This window comes from Pipistrellus kuhlii, unplaced genomic scaffold (genome assembly GCF_014108245.1).
Source record: "Pipistrellus kuhlii isolate mPipKuh1 unplaced genomic scaffold, mPipKuh1.p scaffold_m20_p_1, whole genome shotgun sequence".
Taxonomy (NCBI): domain Eukaryota; kingdom Metazoa; phylum Chordata; class Mammalia; order Chiroptera; family Vespertilionidae; genus Pipistrellus; species Pipistrellus kuhlii.
The window spans coordinates 117,793,750-117,817,691 of record NW_023425404.1 but is presented as its reverse complement, the minus strand read 5'-3'; the positions used below and the strand labels follow the sequence as shown (position 1 = coordinate 117,817,691).

At 38.3% G+C, this 23,942-nt stretch overlaps 1 protein-coding gene, 1 non-coding gene and 1 pseudogene across 4 annotated transcripts in view; 2 read left to right on the top strand and 1 right to left on the bottom strand.

Moving 5' to 3' along the window:
* Positions 1 to 22,974, top strand: part of PRPF18 (pre-mRNA processing factor 18) — a 30,005-nt gene extending 7,031 nt beyond the window's left edge. For all 3 annotated transcript variants that reach the window (XM_036461092.2, XM_036461116.2, XM_036461105.2), the window contains 8 exons: positions 493 to 597; positions 2,649 to 2,762; positions 10,702 to 10,848; positions 12,407 to 12,475; positions 13,859 to 13,999; positions 14,128 to 14,199; positions 17,164 to 17,319; positions 22,527 to 22,974. In XM_036461092.2, the coding sequence (XP_036316985.1) occupies positions 493 to 597; positions 2,649 to 2,762; positions 10,702 to 10,848; positions 12,407 to 12,475; positions 13,859 to 13,999; positions 14,128 to 14,199; positions 17,164 to 17,319; positions 22,527 to 22,607 (885 nt within the window). In that variant the 3' untranslated portion in view covers positions 22,608 to 22,974. The remainder of the gene's footprint in view (positions 1 to 492; positions 598 to 2,648; positions 2,763 to 10,701; positions 10,849 to 12,406; positions 12,476 to 13,858; positions 14,000 to 14,127; positions 14,200 to 17,163; positions 17,320 to 22,526) is intronic.
* On the bottom strand, positions 4,284 to 4,712 carry LOC118732082 (annotated as a pseudogene).
* LOC118710370 lies at positions 16,156 to 16,231 on the top strand. Its single transcript, XR_004985391.1, has one exon. It is a non-coding gene; the product is annotated as a small Cajal body-specific RNA 18 (non-coding RNA).
* Positions 22,975 to 23,942: the final 968 nt, after the last annotated feature.

Genomic DNA, 23,942 nt, shown 5'->3' with positions numbered 1-23,942 from the left:
ACCTTTCCAAAGTAGGGTAGGAAAAAGCTGGCTTTTGACGCTTTATAGGTTTCTGTTAGAAAGCAGTTCCTTTCTATTGATTTTCATTTTAACCCCAGGGCAAGAATCAGGCAACCTTGTAGGATGATTTTCTCAAGGAGGAGAAGCAGGTTGATTGTTTTAAGGGAGAAAAAAAATTTTTTTTAGGGTCGAAGGAGAAAGTGAGTCTAAGTTTCAGCTGTTTTACGGCTTTTACACTTAATATCACTTTTCTGTAGCAAAAATGCTGTCTCCGATGTGCATGCTTTCTATGTGTGCTGTCCCTGAAATTGAAAAGTTTGATACTAGTAAACTCTTAAAAGCTGGATATTTATTATGAGCTCTTTCCTCAGAGGAACATTTAGAAGACCTTCAATATTTAAAACATGTTTAACTGTCTTGAACAGCTAATCTAAAAGAATGATAAATTTTAACTATATTTTAAAAGCTAATTTTTTCCCCCTGTTAATATAGATACAGCCAAAAGAGGATGACCAGACACCATTAACTTCATCGAATCCAGTATTAGAACTTGAACTAGCAGAGGAAAAATTACCAATGACCCTTTCTAGGCAAGAGGTAAGTTTCTATATAGAGTTTCATGAAAAAAAAACACACAAAAAACACACAACGAAAAACTCTGTACAACATTTTCATTTATCTTTAGTTCTACCTAATAGTTTATCATTATTTCCCATATAAAATGACCTACTGAACTCAGTTACTGTGCAGGTAGCCAGTTTTCTTCATGGAGTTCTACTAGCAAATTACCTCTGCTTTTCTTGATACTATTATGTTAAACTTTTTAAAGTATCTATCATTCTAAACTTTAAAAACTAAACACTGTATTTTTAAAACATATTTTAATTGATTTAAAAGAGAAAGGGAGAGGGAGAGACAGAATATCAATCATGAGAGAGAATCATTGATTAGCTGCCTCATGCATACCCCCTGCTGTGGACTGGAGGGAATCGAGTCCACCACCCGTGTATGTGCCCTTGGCCAGAATCGAACCTGGGACCCTTCAATCTGCAGGCTGGTGCTCTACCCACTGAGCAAAACTGGTTAGGGCTAAACACTATTTTAAATGTATATATTCTAAATATTTATACTTAAATTATTTTAACTAATGTACTATTTTATAACTTACTTTCTTTTAATATCTCTTTCTAGGCCAAAATATACCTATGTATAATTTTTTATGACCATATACTTTCCCATATTTTTAAAGCCAATTCTTTATTAATGGTCATTTAGATTACTTTTGCATTTCCCTCTTATGAATCATACTAAGAGGAATATCCTTCTATAAACATGATTGCATGTATAATAATGTACGATTATTTTCTTTGTAAAATCTTTTAGAAGTATGATATCTGGAGTGTATGTACATTTCTAAGACTTTTGATACATAAGAGTGCTTTGTCTCAGTTATACCAGTTTATACTCCCATAGTGTTTGCCCATACCCTAGTCAAGATCAATTATTATTTTCTTTAAAAATATTTTTAAGGATATTTATGTGATATAAAGAATTCAGACTATTCAGAAGGTACAAAACAAAAGTGAACTTTGAACAAAGGAAACTCAGAGAAAAGGATGGCTAACTCTGGAAACTGTCATGTGAAAATTAGAGGAAGGTATTTTTAAATAATTAACCTAAATACTTTTAAAAGAGTTTATTGACCACAGCTTTAATTTTGAAAAGGAATTAAGTATTCTCTGTGGTTCCATAAAGTAGAGCTAAAATAAATGGGTAGAAGTTTAAGAGGGGTAGATTTTAGTTTATTTTGAGAAGCAAAACGTATCCAGAAATAGGGTGGGTTGTTTCATGAAAAGATATGATTCCTGTCATTTGTCAGACAGTGACCTGACAGTTGATTTTGGGGGCTAATTCTGCATTGATTAGAGAAAGCAGTACATGAACTCTTAAGTTTCTTTTTAATATCAAGCTTCAGTTAATCCATTGGGAGCCCTACCAGTGGTTTCTAAGTGTGTTCCCAGGTAAAGTTCTTGGTATTTATTTTTTATTTGGATAAATATATTAATTATAATCTTTGTTTTTCCTTTTTATTAACTATAGCATATATATCATGTTATATCACACATATGTTTAATATAATGTATAGTTATTAAACACCTGTATAACTATCATCTAAGTCAACAAATAGAGTAGTATTATCAGCCCCTCAATAGCCCCGCATGTGCCCCGTCCTGATCATACCCACTTTCTCTCCAAAGGGACAGGGTTTGGTTCAAAAATAGTATTGCAATGCTGACATTAGCTGTGGTCATCAGCTGAGTTATCAACTGACTCCAAACTTTATTTTCCTTCTCTATCTGAATATTATCACTTGCTACCATCTTAATATTTTTCTTATGTATTCGATTATACAGATTGTTACTTTATTGAACCAGCCAAAAATCCTAACCCCTTAGGACTGTTTAAGGTGTGACAATGACTCGGTATTTTTTTTTCATGGAAAACTAAAGAAAAAGTAAATTTTTTTTTTTCTGAAAAAAAAAAGTTGAAAAAAGTAACTTTTCCAACTGGCATTTCAAAATAAGTGTTTGGTCACCATTACTAATAATATAAGGAATTACTACTATCTTTTGATTTAAAAAAAATAGGTTATCAGAAGATTAAGAGAAAGAGGAGAACCAATCAGACTATTTGGAGAAACTGATTATGATGCTTTTCAGCGTTTAAGAAAAATAGAAATCCTGACACCAGAAGTTAACAAGGTAAGAAGTCAGACCAAAGCTAGAAGAATATTACTGTACTATCGATACATAATCTAGAATAGTATTATTATAGATATATGATGTATGACCAATTGCATTATTAGAGGAAGAAATGAAAAAGTTGCCAGATGACTGCTGATGAATATAAGTTAAAAAATTTTTTTTAAAGTACCTATTTTATGTATGTTCAGTCCATTTTGACACATACTAGTTTGTAACCACCAACCTTGTGAAAATACAGAACATTTTCATCACCCAAGGAAGTTCTCCAGCACCCTTCTTCACCAACCCCTAGTCCATCTTTTCTACTCATGGGCAACCACTTTTTTTTTTTAATTTAATTTTTAAAATTTAATAAATCTTCATTGTTCAGATTATTATAATTTTTTCTTTTCCCCTCCCCCCCATAGCTCCCCTCCACCCAGCTCCCACCCACCCTCTGCCCTTACCTCCCCTCCCATTGTCCTCATCCATAGGTATACGATTTCTGTCCAGTCTCTTCCCATACCCCCCACACAGACATCCCCCCCCCGAGAATTATCAATCCACTCCCATTCTATGCCCCTGATTCTATTATATTCACTAGTTTATTCTGTTCATCAGATTTTTAATTCACTTGATTTTTAGATTCACTTGTTGATAGATATGTATTTGTTGTTCATAATTTTTATCTTTACTTTTTTCTTCTTCTTCCTCTTCTTAAAGAATACCTTTCAGCATTTCATATAATACTGGTTTGGTGGTGGTGAACTCCTTTAGCTTTTTCTTGTCTGTGAAGCTCTTTATTTGACCTTCAATTCTGAAAGATAACTTTGCTGGATAGAGTAATCTTGGTTGTAGGTTCTTGCTATTCATCACTTTGAATAATTCTTGCCACTCCCAACTGGCCTGCATAGTTTCTGTTGAGAAATCAGCTGACTATCATATGGGTGCTCCTTTGTAGGTAACTAACTGTTTTTCTCTTGCTGCTTTTAATATTCTCTTTATCTTTTGCTCTTGGCATTTTATTTATTTATTTTTATTTATTTATTTATTTATTTTTTAAATATATTTTATTGATTTTTTACAGAGAGGAAGAGAGAGGGATAGAGAGCTAGAAACATCGATGAGAGAGAAACAACGACCAGCTGCCTCCTGCACACCCCCCACCGGGGATGTGCCTGCAACCAACGTACATGCCCTTGACCGGAATCGAACCAGGGACCCTTCAGTCCGCAGACCGACGCTCTACCGCTAAGCCAAACCGGTTTCGGCTGCTCTTGGCATTTTAATTTTGATGTGTCTTGGTGTGGTCCTCTTTGGATTCCTTTTTTTTGGGGTTCTGTGTGCTTCCTGGACTTATAAGTCTATTTCTTTCACCAGGTGGGGGAAGTTTTCAGTCATCATATCTTCATTTTTGTCAATAAAATTTAATATGGCCTCATGCGCCCTGAAAGAGGTCATGCCCAATTCGAAGGGGTGATTGCTATGTCCACATAATCTCTTATCTGAAACTTCTGGGACTGCAGTGTCATGGAATCATCAGTTCCCTTTCTCCTGGACATGAGAATCATCAGTTCCCTTTCTCTTGGACATGATGCTGTCAGTCTCCTTCACCCGATAATCAGGTCTTTTAATATCGGTAAAATCAGTTGCACAGTTGAAGTGTGTGCCCTTCTTTCTAGCTTCTGGGTAGACTTCTTTTACTAAACTAGTCAGTTCTTCAGGGTTGCATCCATCAGGTGTAGATCTGCAGCTTGCTAGATGGCACGTTCCTGCGGGAAAACTCGTCCATGCGGTGGTGGCGCCCGTTGGTGGTGGTGAAGATGCGCAGCAGCAGCAGCGGGCAAGTCTTCTCCGGTCGATTGGCTTCTCCGGTTCCTTCTTAATTTCCTCCTGGGTGATGTGCGATTCCACCACCATCTTCCTCCTGTGGTCCCCGAGAAGCTCACTCTGACCTCCGACCCCAGCAGCGAGTGTACAAATGATCAGTCATTATATCTTCAAATAGGTTTTCAGTATCTTGCTCTCTCTCTTCTTCTGGAACCCCCATAATTCTGATGTTGGTATGCTTGAAGTTGTCCCAGAGACTTCTTACACTATCTTCAAATTTTTGGATTCTTTTTTCTTTTTGTTTTTCCGGTTGAGTTTTTGCTTCTTTGTATTTGAAATCCTTGACTTGATTCTTGCGTTCCTCTAGTCTGCTGTTGGGTGTCTGTATAATATTTTTTATTTCAATTAGTGTATGTTTAATTTCTAGTTGGTTCTTTTCATATCCTCAAGGGTCTCATTGAATTTATCGGCCTTTTCTAGGAAATTCTTGAAAAACCTTATAACCATGGTTTTGAACTCTATATCCAGTTGTTTGTTTTCCTCCATTTCTTTTATTTGTGATCTGTTTCTTTGTCTCCACATTTTTGTTGTTTCCCTGAATTGGTAGGGTGGCTTTGTGTGCTAGGTGTCCTGTATGGCTCACGGGGTCAGCCTCCCAGTTACCTGAGGTGGACACTCCTGGTGTACCCCTTTGTGGACTGTGTGTACAGACTTTTGTAGTTAAGTCTTGATTGTTGTTGGTGTCACTGGGAGGAATTGACCTCCAGGCCAATTGGCTGTGAGGATCCGCTGTGTCTATAATGGAAGAACTGCTGTGCTGGAGACACGCTTATGGGGCAGGACTTGCTTCAGTGGGGCTTTGGTGCTCTTGAGTGTGTCACTTATGGATGTGAGTAGTTGAAATCTGGTGTTGTCTCACACTGACCAGTAGATATACTAGCTTCTGGATCTCCAATGGGGTGCAAGTCAGCTACTGTCTCAGGCCTCCCAGTTGGAGCTACAGCAAGAACTACAGTTTTTTACTTTTTGCTTGGGGTTTGGAAGTTTTGGAGCTATCTGACATGAGCTGCAGTTTGTTTGGTTAAGCTGTGATAGGGCAGGCCATTTATATGCAAAAGCTGCTGCTTGGGTGGGTTTGGGGTGGGGTCTCAGAGAATCACTAGACTAGGGTGTGGCAAAAAGTGATGGCTGCCAGTCAGCCTTCTCTGCCTTTCTGCGTTTCCACTTCCCTACATCCTGCGCCCCAGTGCAGTAAACAATGATTCCTGCATGCACCTCTGCAAGAAAGTTCCTCTCACTTTCTGACCCGATGACAGACAGTCCAGCTTTTCTTTGTAGGAGTTTGGGTCCCCAGCTTCTCTCCTGAAATGCTGAGTAATCAGGAGCTTGTCTCCCCCTTCAGGTTGAAAGAAGTAGCACACCCAGATACCAGCCGGCAGCCCAATTCATGCACCTCCCTACCTCAGCTTTTCAGCGCTGGTACACATCTCAGTGCTCTTTTCTCTTTCCTTCTAGTTGTAGAACTTCCACTCAGCCAGCTCTCCCATGGTTCTGGGTGATAGATGTTTTGTTTTTTAGTTGTAGTTTTGAAATTGTTGTGCGAGGCAGTGGTTTAGGTGTTTACTTATGTTGCCATCTTGGTTTCTCTGGCAACCACTTTTTAAAATCCTATCACCATGGATTAATTTTGCTTGTTCTGCTATTTTTTATAGATGAAGTCATAGTGTCTGGCTTCTTGATCGGCAAAGCATTTTTTAGATTCATCCATGCTATTGCGGTTATCAGTAGTCTGTTCCTTTTCATTGCTGATGGTATTCATTCTTATAAACATACTGTAATATGTTTTCAACATTGGGCTGTAATGATTGAAACTGCTCTGAACATTCTTATACAAACCTTTTTTGATCCTATATTACTTCTCTTGGATAATTATGGAGAAGTGTAATTGTTGAATAGTAAGAGTAAATGTATGCTTACCTTTTTCAGAAATGCCAAATATTTCCAAATGCCATCAGCATTTTTATTGTTAGTCTTTAAAATTTTAACAATTTTCTTGTATGTGTAATACAAGTATCTCACTGTAGTTGTTTTCACATTTTCCTAATAACTAAAGATTATGAGCATCTTCTCATGGACTTCTATAGGCTATATTTTCCCCTGTGCATTGTGTATTAAAAGTTTTTGTTCATGTTTTATTTAGGTTGTTTGTATTTTTATTTTGAATTGTAGAAGTTCTTCATTTATTCTGGATATAATTCCTTTGTGAGATACAGATATATATTTTGTGACTATTTTGTCCTAGTCTACAGTTTACCTGTTCTCTTATTCGTTTCTTTTGGGGGGGAGTTTTAGATTTTGGTGAAGTCCACTTTATCAGCTTTTGGTTTTATGATTATTGCTTTTGGTATTTTACTTAAAAAACATTTGCCTTTCCCAAGGTCTTAAAGACCTTTTTAGTCTTCTGGTTGTTTTTTTTTTGGTTTGTTTTTTTTAAGCTTAGCAGTTTTAACTTTTACATTTAGAGTTCTGATATTTTTTATGGCTCAGCATATGGTCTCTTTTGATTAATATTCCATGGGCTTTTGAAAATGTTTTATTTTATTTTTTATGCTTTGGGATAAATTCCATTTACAATAGTGTTGTTCAGAGATTCTGAATCTTTATTAACTTACCTACTTGCTCTATCAATTACTTAGAAACAGGTGTAGTTATTTATGGTTATGCAACAAACCACCAAAAACTTAGTAGCTTAAAAGAATTTATTACTATAAAATATTTTTCAGTCATCTATGACTGTCACAAATCCTTCTAAAACGTAGTAACTTAAGATAATTTATTATTATTATTATTATTTAAAATATGTTTTATTGATTTTGTACAGAGAGGAAGGGAGAGAGATAGAGTTAGAAACATCGATGAGAGAGAGTCATTGATCAGCTGCTTCTTGCACACCCCCTACTGGGGATATGCCCGCAACCAAGGTACATGCCCTTGACTGGAATCGAACCCGGGACCTTTCAGTCCCCAAGCCGACGCTCTATCCATTGAGCCAAACTGGTTCCGGCGAGATAATTTATTATTATCTCCCACAGTTCTGTGGTTTGATTGGGCTAAGCTGCCAGTGTTTGGCTCACGATCTTGCATGTGATTGCAGTTAGGTGAGTGGTTAAGGTCATCTGGACCAGTCTTCTAACTTAACATAAAACCTTTAAGGTTCATCCATGTTGTAGCATGTGTCAGAATTTCCTTTTTTAAAAATCCTCACCTGAGGATATATTTTTTCCATTGAAAGAGAGTAGAAGGGAGGAAGGTGGAGACAGAGAGAAAAAAACAAACATTGCTGTTCAAGAGAGACACATTGATTGATTGCCTCCTGCACATGCCCTGACTGGGGCTAGGGAGCAAACCCACAATCCAGGTACATGCCCTTGAAAAGGAATCAAACCCACAACCCTTCAGTCTATGGGCCAGTGTTCTAACCACTAAGCAATTGGCCAGGGCAGAATTTTCCTTTAAAAAAAAAGGCTAAAACATATTCCATTGTATGGAGGGAGAGAGACAGAAGGAAAGAAACATCAATATGCAAAGTTCTTGCTGAAAAACCTGCTGATTGTCTTATGCATGTTTCATTGTATATAATAATTTCCCCCCCTCTTGTTCCTTTTAAGATCTCTCCTTGTGTTTATTTTTTGACATTTTAATTATAACGTGTCTTGGTGTGGTATGTTTAACTTTCTGAGGTATTGCCAACAGTTTCCCACAGCAGCTCTACCATTTTACATTTCCAGCAGTGCAAAGTGTCCCATTTATTTATAGCATATTTATATGCTAGTGTCCGAGCAGTGCCAGAACCCGGCACGAGCTCTGTTGCTCTGAGTGGCTTTGAGTGCATATAGTTTTCTAAATTTTCCCATTCAACTATGCCAAGGCTGGTTCCTGCTTGAACCCTTACCAATGTACTAACTGTTGGGAACTTAATCCAAGTTCCTTCCTTATCCTCTGCTCACTAGATACAGGTGGTGGGTCTGAGCCCTCCTGCCTCGGGCTGGACCTCCTTGAATGCCAGGTCTTAGACAGAGAAGCCATGAGAGGTTGTGGGTATGTAAGAATGAGTCTTGATTGCAGAAGCCAGTAGCCATCAGACAAGAACAGTCCTCACGGGAAAGTCCATTTAGGCAGGCAGTCAAACACCAGCTGGTAGATCTCCCATAAAGTAGCATCAGTCTCTGTACCCACAGCTATTATCTAAGCAGCCCCACGCTGCCTCCTAGACTCACCACCTCACATCATAGTGGTACCTGAGCTCTCTGGCTCAGCAGCTTCTCCTGTCCTGCCCAACTGCTTTCTGTAGCAGACTTCTTCACACACTCCATCCTAGCTGTTCTCTCTCCATACTCCAGCCCAGTAGCTGGTCAGTAACCTACTTTTACACTATTTAGACAAAGAAGGCTTTGTGCCAATAGTTACATCAATCATATTGGCTACAGAAGGACACAGTGTACTATCAGAGTGCTATGGCCTTGCAGCCACTCATGGTATCTTGGTCTGGTTAGGATTCCCAGGCTCAGGGTCCTTGAACATCCCATTTAGGCTTATGCTCAGAGCGGCCTCTGGCTATTCTGGCGTAAATGACAAGGCCTCTGTGCTCCCACCGGCCTTGACTCTCTGGGGACCTGGCGTGGCTTCCACACCTAGCCACCACCCGTTATTTTCTGTGTTTTTTGTTTGTTTTAATAACAGCCATTTTGCCGAGACCAGTTTGGCTCAATGGATAGAGCGTCGGCTTGGGGACTGAAGGGTCCCGGGTTCGATTCCGGTCAAGGCATGTACCTTGGTTGCAGGCATATCCCCAGTAGGGGGTGTGCAAGAGGCAGCTGATAGATGACTCTCTCTCATCGATGTTTCTAACTCTATCTCTCTTCCTTCCTCTCTGTACAAAATCAATAAAATATATTTAAAAAAAAGGATTAAAAAAGTAATAATAACAGCCATTTGAATGGGTGTGAATTGATATTTCATTGTGGTCTCTACTTACTGGTGATGTTGAGCATCTTTTCATTTGCTTATGGGCCATTTGCATGTCTTGTTCTATTTAAGGCCTTTGCCCATTTTTAATCCTGTTAGTTGTTTTCTGTTTTTAAATTGTAGGAGTTTCTATGTGTTCTGGATATCAATCCTTATCAGATATGTGATTTGCAAATATTTTCTCCCTTTCCTTGGGTTATCTTTTCATTCTATTGATACTATCTTTGATGCATAAAACTTTTTAACTTTTCTATATTTATTGTAGTTGTTGCCTGTGCTTTTGCTGTTGTATATTATATAAAAAATCATTTCCAAATCCAATGTCATGAAGCTTTCCCCCTATGTTTTCTAAACATTTTATAGTTTTAGCTCTTGGATTTAGGTGTTTTTTTTATCCCTTTTAAGTTAATTTTGGTATATGATGAAAATTAAGGGTCCAGTTTAAAGCGTTTTTTTTTTAAATTTCTTTTTATTTTGTTTTGTTTTGTTAATACTCACCCCTGGATATTTTTTCCATTGATTTTTAGAGAATGAAAGGGAAGGAGGAACAGGGAGGGAGGGAGGGAGGGAGGGAGGGAGCGAGAAGCATTGATGTGAGAGACACAGCAGTTGGTTGGCTCTTGCACGTACCCTGAATGGGGCTGGGGGTTGAGCCTGCAACCGGACATGTGGCCTTGACTGGGACTTGCACCCACGACCCTTTGGTGCTCGGGCTAACGCTCTAACCACTGAGTGACAGCAGCCAGGGTTTAAGGCTTTCCTTTTTATTAAACAGTCACAGACTGAGTGTTAATAGAATGTGGAATTTGCTCGTGTTAGAAATGTAGTTGCTAGCCTATGATATAGAGGAGACACTAGTTTTATACTGTGGACATTTCAAAGGTTTTTGAAGTTCATAGTAGCCTTCAGGTGGTTCTCAGTAATGGTTGTTGTACCATTTAAATTGTAATTTTGATATGGTCATGGGAGGAGGCAAGTACAGTGTTTACCTACTCGGCCCTCTTAATTGGTAGTCTGAGATGAATTATACCTAGTGTTAGTGAAAAATCAAGTGAAAGATCGGTGAAATTTCAAACTCGGTATAATTTTTCATCTTTCTCAGGGATTGAGGAATGATCTGAAAGCAGCTTTGGATAAGATTGACCAGCAATACCTCAATGAACTTGTGGGTGGTCAAGAACCTGGAGAGGAAGACACACAGAATGACTTGAAAGTTCATGAAGAAAACACCACAATTGAAGAGTTAGAGGTAATTTCTACATCCACCTTATCTCCCGTTACACCTTTCATTCCCTGCAACAAATGGTTGAGTTCATCAGATTACTCTATCATGCTTTCATTCATTCAGTCTCTTTTTTCTCATTCTCTACTCACATTTCCCTACTTTTTGCCATTAAAAGTAGTTATTCGAATGTGTTTGATGTGCATTATTTTATTTGTTGTTGATCTTTTATAATTAGTAGTGTTTTGTGAGCATGTGTTTTTTATTTCCATAAATAGTATTGTACTGTGAAATTCTTCTTTCTGCTTTTTCCTTTTCATACTTTGAACTGTTTTTAAAATCCATCCTTGATGCCTTATATATGTCTAAACCTTTGCTGTTAACTGCTAATACTTTTTTTTTTTTATAATATATTTTATTGATTTTTTACAGAGAGGAAGGGAGAGAGATAGAGAGCTAGAAACGTCGATGAGACAGAAACATCGACCAGTTGCCTCTTGCACAACCCCTACCGGGGATGTACCCGCAACCAAGGTACATGCCCTTGACAGGAATCGAACCCGGGACCTTTCAGTCCGCAGACTGACGCTCTACCACTGAGCCAAACCGGCTTCGGCAATACTTTATATCTTATGGCAATCACTGCCTTGTGTTCCCTCATAATATAGTCAACTAAATTGCTCCCAGATCCCTGTTACCACAAGCAGCTTTGTGAAGAATTCTCTTGTACATTACCCCTATGGACTCAGAAGTGGGATCGCTTTATGTACAATTAACTTGTCTAAGTAATGCTAAGTTGCTCTCCAGATGGCTGTATTAGTCTGTATCCTACCAGTAGGGTGTGTCATATATCCCTAAACCCTGTCAACACTGACAATCTTTTGTTTTCTAATTTTTGTTAGAGTGTTGAATGTGGAGTGATATATGTAATCTCAACTAAAGAGCAGTATTATATTATTTAATATATACCTCAACAAACAATATGGCTTAGTTTAAAGCTCTTAATAAAGTGTGAAGTGTTTGTTTTGTTTTTTTCCTTTTATTCCTTGCTCTTGCACATGCTAATGTCATATTTGAGGAGGATGTCCTTTTAATTGTACTCTCCCAGCCACCACCACAGCACCTATCTATGAACTCTAAATTTTATTGGAATAACTGATGTGAGCAACCAGTTCTGAGTGTGCTGTTTTTTCTTCCTTTTAACAGCTTTATTGAGAAATTTGCATCTCACACAATTTACTGTTTTAAAGTGTACAGTTCAGTGGTTTTTAATACATTCATGGAATGGTACAATTATCACAGTCTAATTTTAGAACAATTTTGTTGCCCTGAAAAGAAATCTCATATGCATTAGCAATCACTCCCCTTTCCCCTTCTTCAGGCTTTTGATTCATAAAAGAGAACATGCTTTCAAAATTTAAATGACAAATTAGCGTTTTTTAAAATTTTTATTTAGAAATTCCATTAGGTTTTTAAGTAGAAATTGGACAGTCTGTGTAATAAAAAGCCATGTTTAGACTGGTGTTGATAAGATATATTCATTTGTTGCTCTTTACTAATGAGCAGGAGCATTATTTTTCTTCAGGCATTGGGAGAATCCTTAGGAAAAGGTGATGATCATAAAGACATGGACATCATTACCAAATTCCTTAAGGTATGTACTTTTAAGCTAAGAAAGGACATTTTGGTTAGTTAAATATTTTTATGATTTTGGATTATTAAGAGTTAAAGTCTGAAAAAAAAAAGAGTTAAAGTCTGGGAAAGGAAATTTCAATAAACATTTCTGGCATGTACATTGTTTATGATATTGCTATGTCCATGGATATAGAGGTTAATCAAAGACAGTATATTTCTTTCCTTTGGCAGTTTAAAAAAACTGACTTATTAACGTAAACACAAAGAAAAAAGTTTTCAGCAATGGGATGAACAAGATGTTTGGGGAGTTCTACATTTTTTAAAGCACTCTAGGAAGGAGTGTAGTGAGGGTAGAGTTCTAGAACCTTTTATGAGAGGTGATGATAATAGTAACAAAAGGAAGGAGGTAAGAAGACACTGGCAGTGATAAAAGCAAATACATCAGTAACTTTTTAGGGATTTCATTTCTCATTTCTACAGATAGCTGTTATTCTTCCTATGATATGCTCATTCCATCTTCTCAGCATTTCTGTCGTTAGTATTTTAGGTAGAGAGTGTGCAAATCCCAGGTTCATTTCACAAATAAATTATTTGTGGTCAGGCCATGAGATTTAAAGCAAGATATGCTTTTACTTGCATTTACAATTTAAATACAACATATTAGTCATCAAGATTCTGCATCGATTGAGGAAATGACAGGGAACCAGATAGGGCATGGGAACAGGGTAATATGAACAAAATTTTCTCTGAGAGAATTTATAGGATTACACAGGGATTGCCACTAGGGGAGTGTGTTCTCCTCAGCCTTCACTGTGTAACTGCCTCTGGAAGGGTGCTCTGTACATAGGTAAACCCAAGGGGCATTGTGGTAGTTTTCCAGGGTGGGATAGGGGAAGGAATGAGTCAAAGTTTCTTTTATTTCTGTTTCTTTTATTTCTTTCCTGCTCTTTTAGTTAGGCACTTTGGTGGGAATTTTTAATTGAACTATTTTCTCTACTGTAAAAGTAGAAAGTCCAAATACTATAATAAGATACTTGGGGGATTCATTAAATATCACAGCACATGTGGTAATATGGCTGATGATCTAGGTAAACTTTATGTAATAAAAATGCAAATAAAAGTTTATTTCCATCAGATAGTTACTCAGGTAATATTTTTAGGGGAAATGGATTATCTTTGAGTTAGGATATATAGAGAATAGGAAAGTTTATGAATTGCCAAAAGCGCTTCTTCAAAACATATGACAGAATAAGCATAGTTCATTAAATATTAGTGGATGGTATTGTAATCATTTGAGAAGTTTATTCTAAGGATGACAGTTAACTGTTTTGTGTGTTGGGGAACTTTAAACTTGTTCAACAACTGGATGGCATTGTAGTCTAATTTTACTCACTCTCGTTAGTTTCTTCTTGGTGTTTGGGCTAAAGAATTGAATGCCAGAGAAGATTATGTGAAGCGCAGTGTGCAGGGCAAACTGAACAGTGCTACTCAGAAACAGACCGAGTCCTATCTCAGACCCCTTTTCAGAAAGCTGCGGAAAAGGGTAAGCTTTCTCAAAAAATGCTTTTATTAACTAATTTTAAAAAATAGAACATATAAAATTAGAATAAATGCAGTCTGTAACTACAGAGTAGCTTCCAAATTTAATTATGCTTTTTTTTTCTTTTCCAGAATCTTCCTGCTGATATTAAAGAATCCATAACAGATATTATTAAATTCATGTTACAGAGAGAATATGTGAAGGTACATTATCATGCTGTGCATTGGAAGTATGGTTATTTGTCTGTCTATGTTGTGAACATTATATTTCATTTAGTGTGGGAGAGTATTACATAGGAAACTGAAGAAGAAATGTAAAATGAATTAGTAGTTAAAAAACAAAAATCTTTTGCCCTGGTTAGTGTGGTTCAGTGGTAAAATATTGGCCTGCACAACGAAGGGTCTCGGGTTTGATTCCCAGTCAAGGGTACATACCTCCACCGCAGGTTTGTTCCCCAGCCCTGGTCCTGGCTTGTGCAGAGGAAACTAATCGATGTCTCTGTCACATCAGTGTTCCTCCCTCCCTCCCTACCTTCCTCCTTCTCTCCCTTTGAGTTTCTTAAAAAAAAAAAAAAAAATCAATGGAAAATAGCCTTGGGTGAGGATTAACAACAAAATCTACCAAAACCAAAAACCTTTTATTTTCTTATGTATTGTCAGTTTTATCGTGGGGCATTCAATGTTAAACTTTCAGACCAAACTATATTTTTTGTCATTTAAAAAATAAGTGTAAAAATTCTTAAGATCATGTACTAGATGTGGGCAAGGTACATTTCACAAGTGGGACAGAATTTAGAAATTTGTAGATTGTTGGTTATAGCTTGGAACAAAATTTCCCATAGAAAAAATGCTATAAATATCAACTTAATTCATAATACAGCTAAAGTGTTGTACTAATGATACAGTGGAATTTGACCACCCTTTTTATGTGTTTCTATGAGAAATGTTCCAAGTCAGGCTCCTAGCGCTCATCTCCCGGGTTTCATGACTGCAGCAGTAGCAGACCCTTTGTAGGGGAAGACTTTTCCCTTGTTGCAGTGATTTCCTCCTGGGTAGGCTCTGGAGGAGGTGGCATGAGGAAGAGCTCTGGTGTCCAAGTGGTGCTGGGCAGAGTTTAGAAAGGAGAGAGTGGAAGGCTGTCAGCTGGAGGAGGGACCAAGAAGAGAAGGGCCTAGTGCCCCAGCAAAGGACACTGCTTGGTGGGCCATAAGCTGAGGGTGAAGAGGAGGCTTCGGGTGGCTGTACCTCCCAAGCGAGTAGCAGATAAGAATTTCAGTGCAGTTAGAGTGACAGTTCCAGAGCAGGAGACAGGTCCTGACAGAAATGTGGGAATGACATTGCTTATTTCTGTGCTCTGAGTATCTGTATTCACAAGAAGGGACCGCTGGCATTCCTGGGTGATTGGGTGGTCTCCTTGATCAGCGCCTCATGCTGATAAACCTAAGGTATTGTTTTTATTCCCTCCTGAGGAGAGCCAGTTAGTTTCTTCAAAGAAAATGCTTTTGTTTTATGGCTATAAACTTTATTCTTGGATAGATTCTGTTAATTGCATGCTGCTTACTAAGGACTGATTTGGAATGGATGGTTAGGTCACATCACTGCAGAAAGCATTTAGATCACTTGCCTTTCCTATTATTACATTTCTCATTCTCACATATGAGAATCAAGTGCAAGTTTATGTTGTGTAAACTACAGAAAGAACCAAGAAATAACCTATTTGAGCAGTTTTCTTTGGACATTTAGGGAAACTAAATATTGGAAATTTTCAGTTAATATCAAGTATTAAAATTAACATACATGGGAATCAGTGATAAAAATGTATATATGCCCTTTTAAAATTAAGTTTAAAAAAATTGAGAAGTTAGGCCAGTAGGGGGTGGCAGGGGTTGAAAAGTGGGAGCAGGAGGTTGGTATGGGGGTGCTGCAGTGAGGGTCGTAGGGCAGGAGTGTCCCCAGGTCCCCCATGCAGCCCCCAGATGAACCCACAGTATTTTCCTTATGTGACTGGGCCCGTTATATAATTGGCAGCGACATTTGCCCAGAGCCTAAGAGGATTATAACAGGTCAGGTGAATCGAGGAGCGGGATGGAGAAATGAGCAACCCATTAGGCTAGAGATGAGGGAGACTTAGGGAGACCTCTTCCGCTGAACTGTTAGCCCTGGTCGATGATGACAAGACCACTGCGCAATCTGAGTTCTGGAAACCAGATGATGGAGTGTGTTCAGACTGAGACTGGGCGGGAAAAGTTACAAAATTTGAATAAAGCAAATTCAAATTTATCTTTAGGATAGAAATGATCTTTCAGTTAACCCATTTGTAGTACCTGATTTTAAAAAAAATCAATACCGCATATCAAACACATAGGTGTTTGATGTTTTCAAATTAAAATCTCTTTGAGGCCTGGCTATGTAGGCTTCTCTGAGACCCTCAGAGTCTTTTAGAATTTAACTGCTTTATATTTTGTTTTCCTACTTCTTTTCCCTCTTCACAAATCGCCAGGCTTGGTTTAGAAAAGTAGCTATTTGTCTTCATTGGTTTCTGTCTTTATATTTTGTAGCTTTTATTTTAAGGTTCTTGCCAGGTGGGAGGTTTGGAGGGCCAATCTCATCCTTTAGCTATTAGACTCCTGGGCCAGTATTTAATCTTTGTTTACCATCTTCCGTGGGCCTTATACCCTGTTTAGCAGTCCCAGCCTGCAGAGCTCCCGCTGTCTCAGAGGTCTGACTGCTGTTCAGGGAGTGGACATGGTTTCAGGTTGGATTATGGAAAACTAGTCAGACTCTGTTTTCTGTGTGACCACCCGTTGAGAAGACTAGGCAGAAAGGAGACCCATACTAGAGTTTGTCAGTACATCAAATTACCTACCTGATAATTCCAGATCTGAAATGCATCAACTGTCAGTGCACAGAGGCTGCAGGGGAATGTTTGTCTTTTTACTCACAGGGTTAGCTTTGGTTCTGTTTTTCCATGGATATTTGTGGCCTGGGCAGGACAGTCATTCCATGTTTTAATTTCTTTTGTTTGAATAAGGAGGATGGTAATATTTTCAACATGCTTAAGAAATGGATGAAAATTACAGCATCAAGAGTTGTGAAATACTTGAAATAAAAATGTGGACCAATACATTATTTCTGCTTTTCTGATCTTTTCTTAATCTTTCTTTCTAGGCTAATGATGCTTATCTTCAGATGGCCATTGGAAATGCCCCATGGCCCATTGGTGTCACTATGGTTGGTATCCATGCCAGAACGGGTAGGGAAAAGATTTTCTCCAAGCATGTTGCACATGTTTTAAATGATGAAACACAGCGGAAATATATTCAGGTAAGCAGTTTTTATGGAAAGGACATTTCTCTGGAGGTTAACATTCTCCAATTTCAAAACTGTATATTTTGAGAGCAGAGGAATTATAGCAAATAGGATATAGCATGATAGGATTTAAATTCATTTCTTTTTTTAAAATATATTTTTATTGATTTTAGAGAGGAAATGGGAGGGAGAGAGATAGAAGCATTAATGATGAAAGAGAATCATTAATCGGCTGCCTCTTACACACCCTGGACTGGGGATTGAATCCGCAACCTGGCATGTTTCCTTGACCAGAATTGAACCCGGGACCCTTCAGTCCACAGGCTGCAGGCCGACGCTCCATTCACTGAGCCAAACCAGTCAGGGCTTAAGTTCATTTTTTATAAATACTTGTGATTAAGACATCTTCACTGAATAAAAGAAAAACTTTTAAAGTTTCATATATGATACAAGACAGGCTATAAGGTTATGCTTTTAGTTACCTTAGCATTGAAATAAAACTATTGTAGTTTGCTGTAGAAGTTTAGTGATGAGCAGTAAATTTAGAGTATTTTGCAATGTTGGTATTTTTAAGGTAGATTTATCATCTAGGATTAAGGATCTGAATAATATAAATTTGGCTTTAATGAACATAATTTTTAAGTAACATATAACAACAATACTTCTCTATACAAATAACTTTAAAGTGTTTAGAGTTTATTTTCTTAGTTGTATATACCTCACATGAACTCATGTGCACTGTTATTGGTTCAGTTTTTCTTTGTAGTGGGAAAAATCAACTCTATTCTTAGCATTTGCCAAGTTGTCAAGAATCCCAGGTTGTATCTGTGTAATGGCATTTGCTGGATGTTAATTCTAAAACTTGAAGATGATATTCTGAAAGTTTACTTAAAATTTAAAATTTGCCAAAACCGGTTTGGCTCAGTGGATAGAGCGTCAGATTGCGGACTGAAAGGTCCCAGGTTCGATTCCGGTCAAGGGCATGTGCCTTGGTTGTGGGCACATCCCCAGTAGGAGGTGTGCAAGAGGCAGCTGATCGATGTTTCTAACTCTCTATCCCTCTCTCTTCCTCTCTGTAAAAAAAATCAATAAAATATATTTAAAAAAAAATTTTTTTTTAATTAAAGTTCACTTAAAATGCATAAAGTGCTTTCACATTTGTTCAATCATTACCATATTCATGGATTATCTTTTTTGTTTGCATTTTAATTCCAAGTGATAAATGTTCATTTGTGTTAGGCCTTATCCTATCTAATAAAAGAGAAACATGCAAATTGACCATACCTCCGCTATACCCACAAGCCATGCCCACCAGCCAATCAGGAGCGAGTGTGCAAATTAACCCAACCAAGATGGCTGTAGCCACAGAGAGAGCAGGAAGCTTGGGTTTCCCTGGCAATGGAGGAAGCCAAGCTTCTGCCTGCCCTGGCTGGCCCTGAACTCCACTCAAGGCTACAAAGTTTCAATTATAGAAGATAAACAAATCCCAATAAAAATGGCTGCAGCCACAGAGCAAACAGGAGGTTTGGCTCTGCTGAAGGCTACAAAGTTTCAATTATAGAAGATAAATAAATCCCAGATACCAGGGCCTCTGCTTGGGTTGCTGGGGTGTGTGGCTGGCTTGCCAACCACCACAGGCCCCTCACCCAGGCCACCCAATGTCCCAAGGGAACCCCCACCCTGATCCGGGACACTCTTCAGGGCAAACCAGCCCGCCCCCACCCGTGCACCAGGCCTCTATCCTGTCTAATCCTTATCTAATAAAATAATAATATGCAACTTGACTGTTACTCCAATACACAATATGGCTCCCTTATGTGGTCAAAGATGACTTCCCCCATGTGGACACAAGATGGCCAGCAGGGGAGGCAGTTGGGAGGGACCAGGTCTGCAAGGGAGGGCAGTTGTGGGCTATCAGGCCAGCAAGGGAGGGCAGTTAGGAGGGACCAGGCCTGCAAGGGAGGATAGTTGGGGGCGATCAAGCCTGCAGAGGAGGGCAGTTAGGGGTGACCAGGCCTACAGGGGAGGGCAGTTAGGGGCAAACAGGCTGACGGGAGCAGTTAGGCATCAATCAGGCTGGCAGGGGAGTGGTTAGGGGTTGAACAGGCTGGCAGGCAGAAGCAGTTAGGGGCAATCAGAAAGGCAGGCAGGCAGGCAGGCGAGCAGTTGGGTTGTGAGAGGGAAGTCCGACTGCCCATTTAGGCCTGATCAAGGTAGGACATTCCTCGAGGGGTCCCAGATTGGAGAGGGTGCAGCTGGGCTGAGGAACACCGCCCTTCCTTCCCCTCACTCCCCTCCCCCCCCACACACACACATGAATTTTGTGAACTGGGCCTCTAGTTCACATATATTAGCATTTTAAAAGCTTGTTTGGCTCAGTGGATAGAGTGTAGGCATGCTGACTAAAGGGTTCTGGGTTCGATTCTAGCCAAGGGCACATGCCTGGGTTGTAGGCTTGATCCCCAGTAGGGGGTGTGCAGGAGGCAGCTGATCAACAATTCTCTCTCATCATTGATGTTTCTATCTCTCCCTCTTCCTCTCTAAAATAAATAAAAATATATATTTTTTAAAATGATTGCTATCTGATTCCCTGATATAAACTGTAGAATTTGTAGAATTCAAATATACTTACAAAAATTTTAGGACATTTTCATTTATTCAAATAACCACCAGTGACTGAATTGAAGGCAAAAAGCTTTTAGTTAGGAAAAGAAAGTTTGGGGCTTTACCAATAGAAAACAATTCCAATGATTAAGTTTGCTTAGTTTGTTCAGCTATACACTGGTCAGAGCAATAGTGTAAGTGTTCATATAATTAGATAAATTATCTTAATTAAAGAGCATTTCTTTTTTAAATAATGGTACATCCCCAGAAACTGTTTTTTAAAAAGTATACCTAGTGTTTATTTACTTGTTTATTTGAACCAAACTGATGACATGATGGAGAACAAGACCTCAAATGTTAAGTGACCATTACCCACTTACTTGTTCATCCATTTTAACTATTACCTTCTCATTAAAAAAAAAAAAAAAATTCTTTTTGTCCTCAACATGGTTAGGGAAAATGGCAAACATACTATATCTGAACTTTGGGAAGGTGTTTGACCTAAACCCAATAATATTTTTGTGGACAGATATAGACATGACAGACAATACAATCAGATGACTCATAGCTTGTTAAGTGAGTGAAGCCATGTCTACTTTGGTGCATGCTAGTAACATACACCATTAGTTCTTAGTGACCTCAGTACTGTCCTGGTCAACATTTTAATGACTGACTCATGATGATACAGAGAGGTATATTTATCAGATTTGTAGACAGCAAGAAGCTAAAAGGTGCTAAGGTAGAAAAGAAATTGTCATAAAAATTGACGAACTAAAGAAAAGGACAGATTGCATAAATAAATTTGGATCCAATAACCTAGTTTCTCAAGCATATATATATGATATGATCATTGTATAAGAGGAAAACTTGGGTAATTTAGGGGCTATAAATATAAAATTAGTAATATGATATGGCCACTGTAAAGCCTAATGATAACTTATGTTACATTATTACACAATAATTTAATGTTGGTTCCACAAGTTAAGAATATAGTTCACTATTATACCCTCAGAGTTTTATGGTGGGTACTCACTGAATATTTGTGGTTGAATGAATACTCTATAGAACAATGCATAGAAATAATTTATATTTGTGTTATCTCCTTACTATGGGGCCAAAGAGATTTTTCAGGAATTTTTGTTTTATTATTTTGAACTTACGAATTGTTTGAATACTTAGGTAATTACAAAGTAATTAAGAGTTCTAAATGTTTGATTATGTTTCAGGTACCTGTTATTCACATATATTAGCATTTAAAAAAATGATTTCATGGTGTTCCTTTTACCCTTCCTTCTTAGATTCCAGATATGCACCTCTAGTTTTGGGTTGTGAAGTTATAGCCACACTAGAGGCTTGGTGCACGGATTTGTGCATGGGTGGGGTCCCTTGGCCTGGCTGGCCATTGGAGCCTATTGGGGCTGTCTCGCCCCAGGTGGAGGGACCATGGGAGGTTGGTTGGCAGGGGGGAGGGACTGTGAGAGGTTGGCTGGCCACCCTGATCAGGGACAACTGGGGCTGGTCAGCTGAGGGGTAGGGACCGTGAGAGGTTGGATGGCCATGGGAGGTTGACTGTGAGAGCACACATTGAGTGTGTGCCCCCTGGTGGTCAGTGTGTGTCATAGCAACCAGCCGACCAGTCTTAACAGTTGCTTAGGCTTTTATATATATAGATAGATACTCAACTTTTCCACCATGTCAGAAAGCTCTTCTTTTAAGAACAGAAAATTAATTTGGGGGTAATAATAATTAAGTATCAAGCTATTCAATATCTAATATAGGCCTGAACATAGTCAACCTATGGATTTCATTAGTCTTATTACTGTGATAGAAATTGGGTGGTTTTAATTTTTGTGAACCAAACTGAGAATTAAACCAGCAATCTCTTGGTTCATAGGTTGATGCTCAACCATTAAGCCCCACCAGCTGGGAATGCCTATTATGTTTTTTAAAGATGGTACATATGTAGCACCCTTTAGATACACAGGAAAGGAGCTGTTTCATTACGTACAATGGATGCTTTATGCTAGGCAGTGGAGCTTAATTCTCTCCTGGAACTTGGTGAAGGGCTGAGCTGTTTCATGTAGGCCTAGTTAATTCATTTTGACTGCTGTAAAATGTTCCATTTGCGAGCACACTTTTTCATCTATTCTCCTCTGATGGACATTTGGGTTATTTCTGGTTCTTTTGCTATTATTGTTGTTATTGTGAACAATTCTGCTATGACCATCTCATTCATATCTTTGTGTATACATACATGAATAAACATTTCTCTATACATCTGAATAGTATTGCTGGGGATTGCCTTATTTTATTTTATTAAAATTATTTTGATTAATTCTGTTTTTAAATATTTTAAAGAGAGGAGTATGGAAAGAGAGAAAGGCAGACAACAATGTTTAAGAGAAACATCAACTGGTTGCCTCCCATACCCTGACTGGGGATCCAACACACAGTCTGGGTATGTGCCCTGACTTGGGATCGAACCAGCAACCATTCAGTGCTTGGAGTGACGCTCCACCGAGCCACACTGCAGTATTTTAATGGGGATATTGGTAAACAGGATTGAGTATAGGACAATTAAGAAAAGTTTGTATCATAACCAACCTTTATTTTTTTAGGGATTGAAGAGGTTAATGACGATTTGCCAGAAGCACTTTCCTACAGATCCATCAAAATGTGTGGAGTATAATGCACTGTGAGATCTGTATATAATGTGAAGATAACAATAAGAAACTTAAGGGAGCATGATATGGACTTCTGGAATTACCAATAGGAATGAAGGAAGAAGAAAACGAGTTTCTGGAGTGGTTTCTACCTAATGCAACTCGGAGTTTTAAGAACTGTCTTGGCTCTCATATCACATCTGACTGCATACTGATTTGTGTCTTGCTTTTATTTTAAACAGTTGAAAAGCTAAGTTCTAATAGACTCTTCCCCATAGTTTAAATGTGTAAACAGTGGTCACAGAAGGAGGTTTCAAATGACTCTTTCCCTCTAGACCTAAAAGTTGCAGTTAGATTATTAAAAAGGAACATTTGAGGATGAACTTAAATGTTCTGTATAATACGAATTTTACATTGTCTTTTGTCATATTTTTAGAAAGTATTTTTATATATCTTAACAAAAATATGGAATCATTTAATGAAACTTACGGTCCTTAAATGTTTCTTGCAATAGAACTTGAATGTAAATGTCATGACTGTTTACTCAAATGTTATTTTTCTTTCATTTCAAAGCTTGCTTTTATCTTCTAATGAATGTAAATTTCATATGTGTCATCTCTTGGAATAGATAGAATTAACAGGAAATAGAAGTTTGAAAATCAAAGATATACACATAAAACTTCAAACTAAACCACAGTGCATAGAGGTAAAGGTGGGAAAACGGACTGCCAAGCCAGCCAAGAATGGGGACATTCTGGTTCTTCCTAGAATAGGACTTCCTGTAAGTTTCATACTCATGAGACCTGGGGTGGACTGCTATTCCTAACTCCGTCCTTCTCAGCAGCAGAGAAGGGTGCCATCATTCTCACTGCCTGAGACAGTAGATCCTGGGTCTGATTTCAACAAATGAGAACTTCTGAATCTTGTAGTGTCATACCCAGAGAACTGTGATGAATCACTGTGCCTGGGAGTTGAGAGGACTCAGTTAATAGAGGAAAGTTGGTAATAAAATGTTAGCAGACCAGGTGAAGAGGTGGTACCAGATAAGTGGTAAGAGTGGGGCTCTGTCTGAACTCAGAACTTCTAGCTTCAAATTTTAGCTCTTCACCTGACTGAATGACTTGTGAGTGAGTAACAATCTTTCTGAGTCTCATTTTCCTTATCGGTAAGTAGTAGTTAGTAATAGTAGTTCATGCCTGCTGGCATCGTTGTGTTGTAAGTAAAAAAGAAAAAAAAAATGCTTGGTACACTTCCTGGCAAATAAGAGCTCAGTCAACATTAGTCCTTATCATCAGAGTGAAGCCAAAGTAGCTGTCATGAACCCTGTGGTTAAGGGCAATGTGTTAACAATGGTGGTGTGAGCAGCAGCTA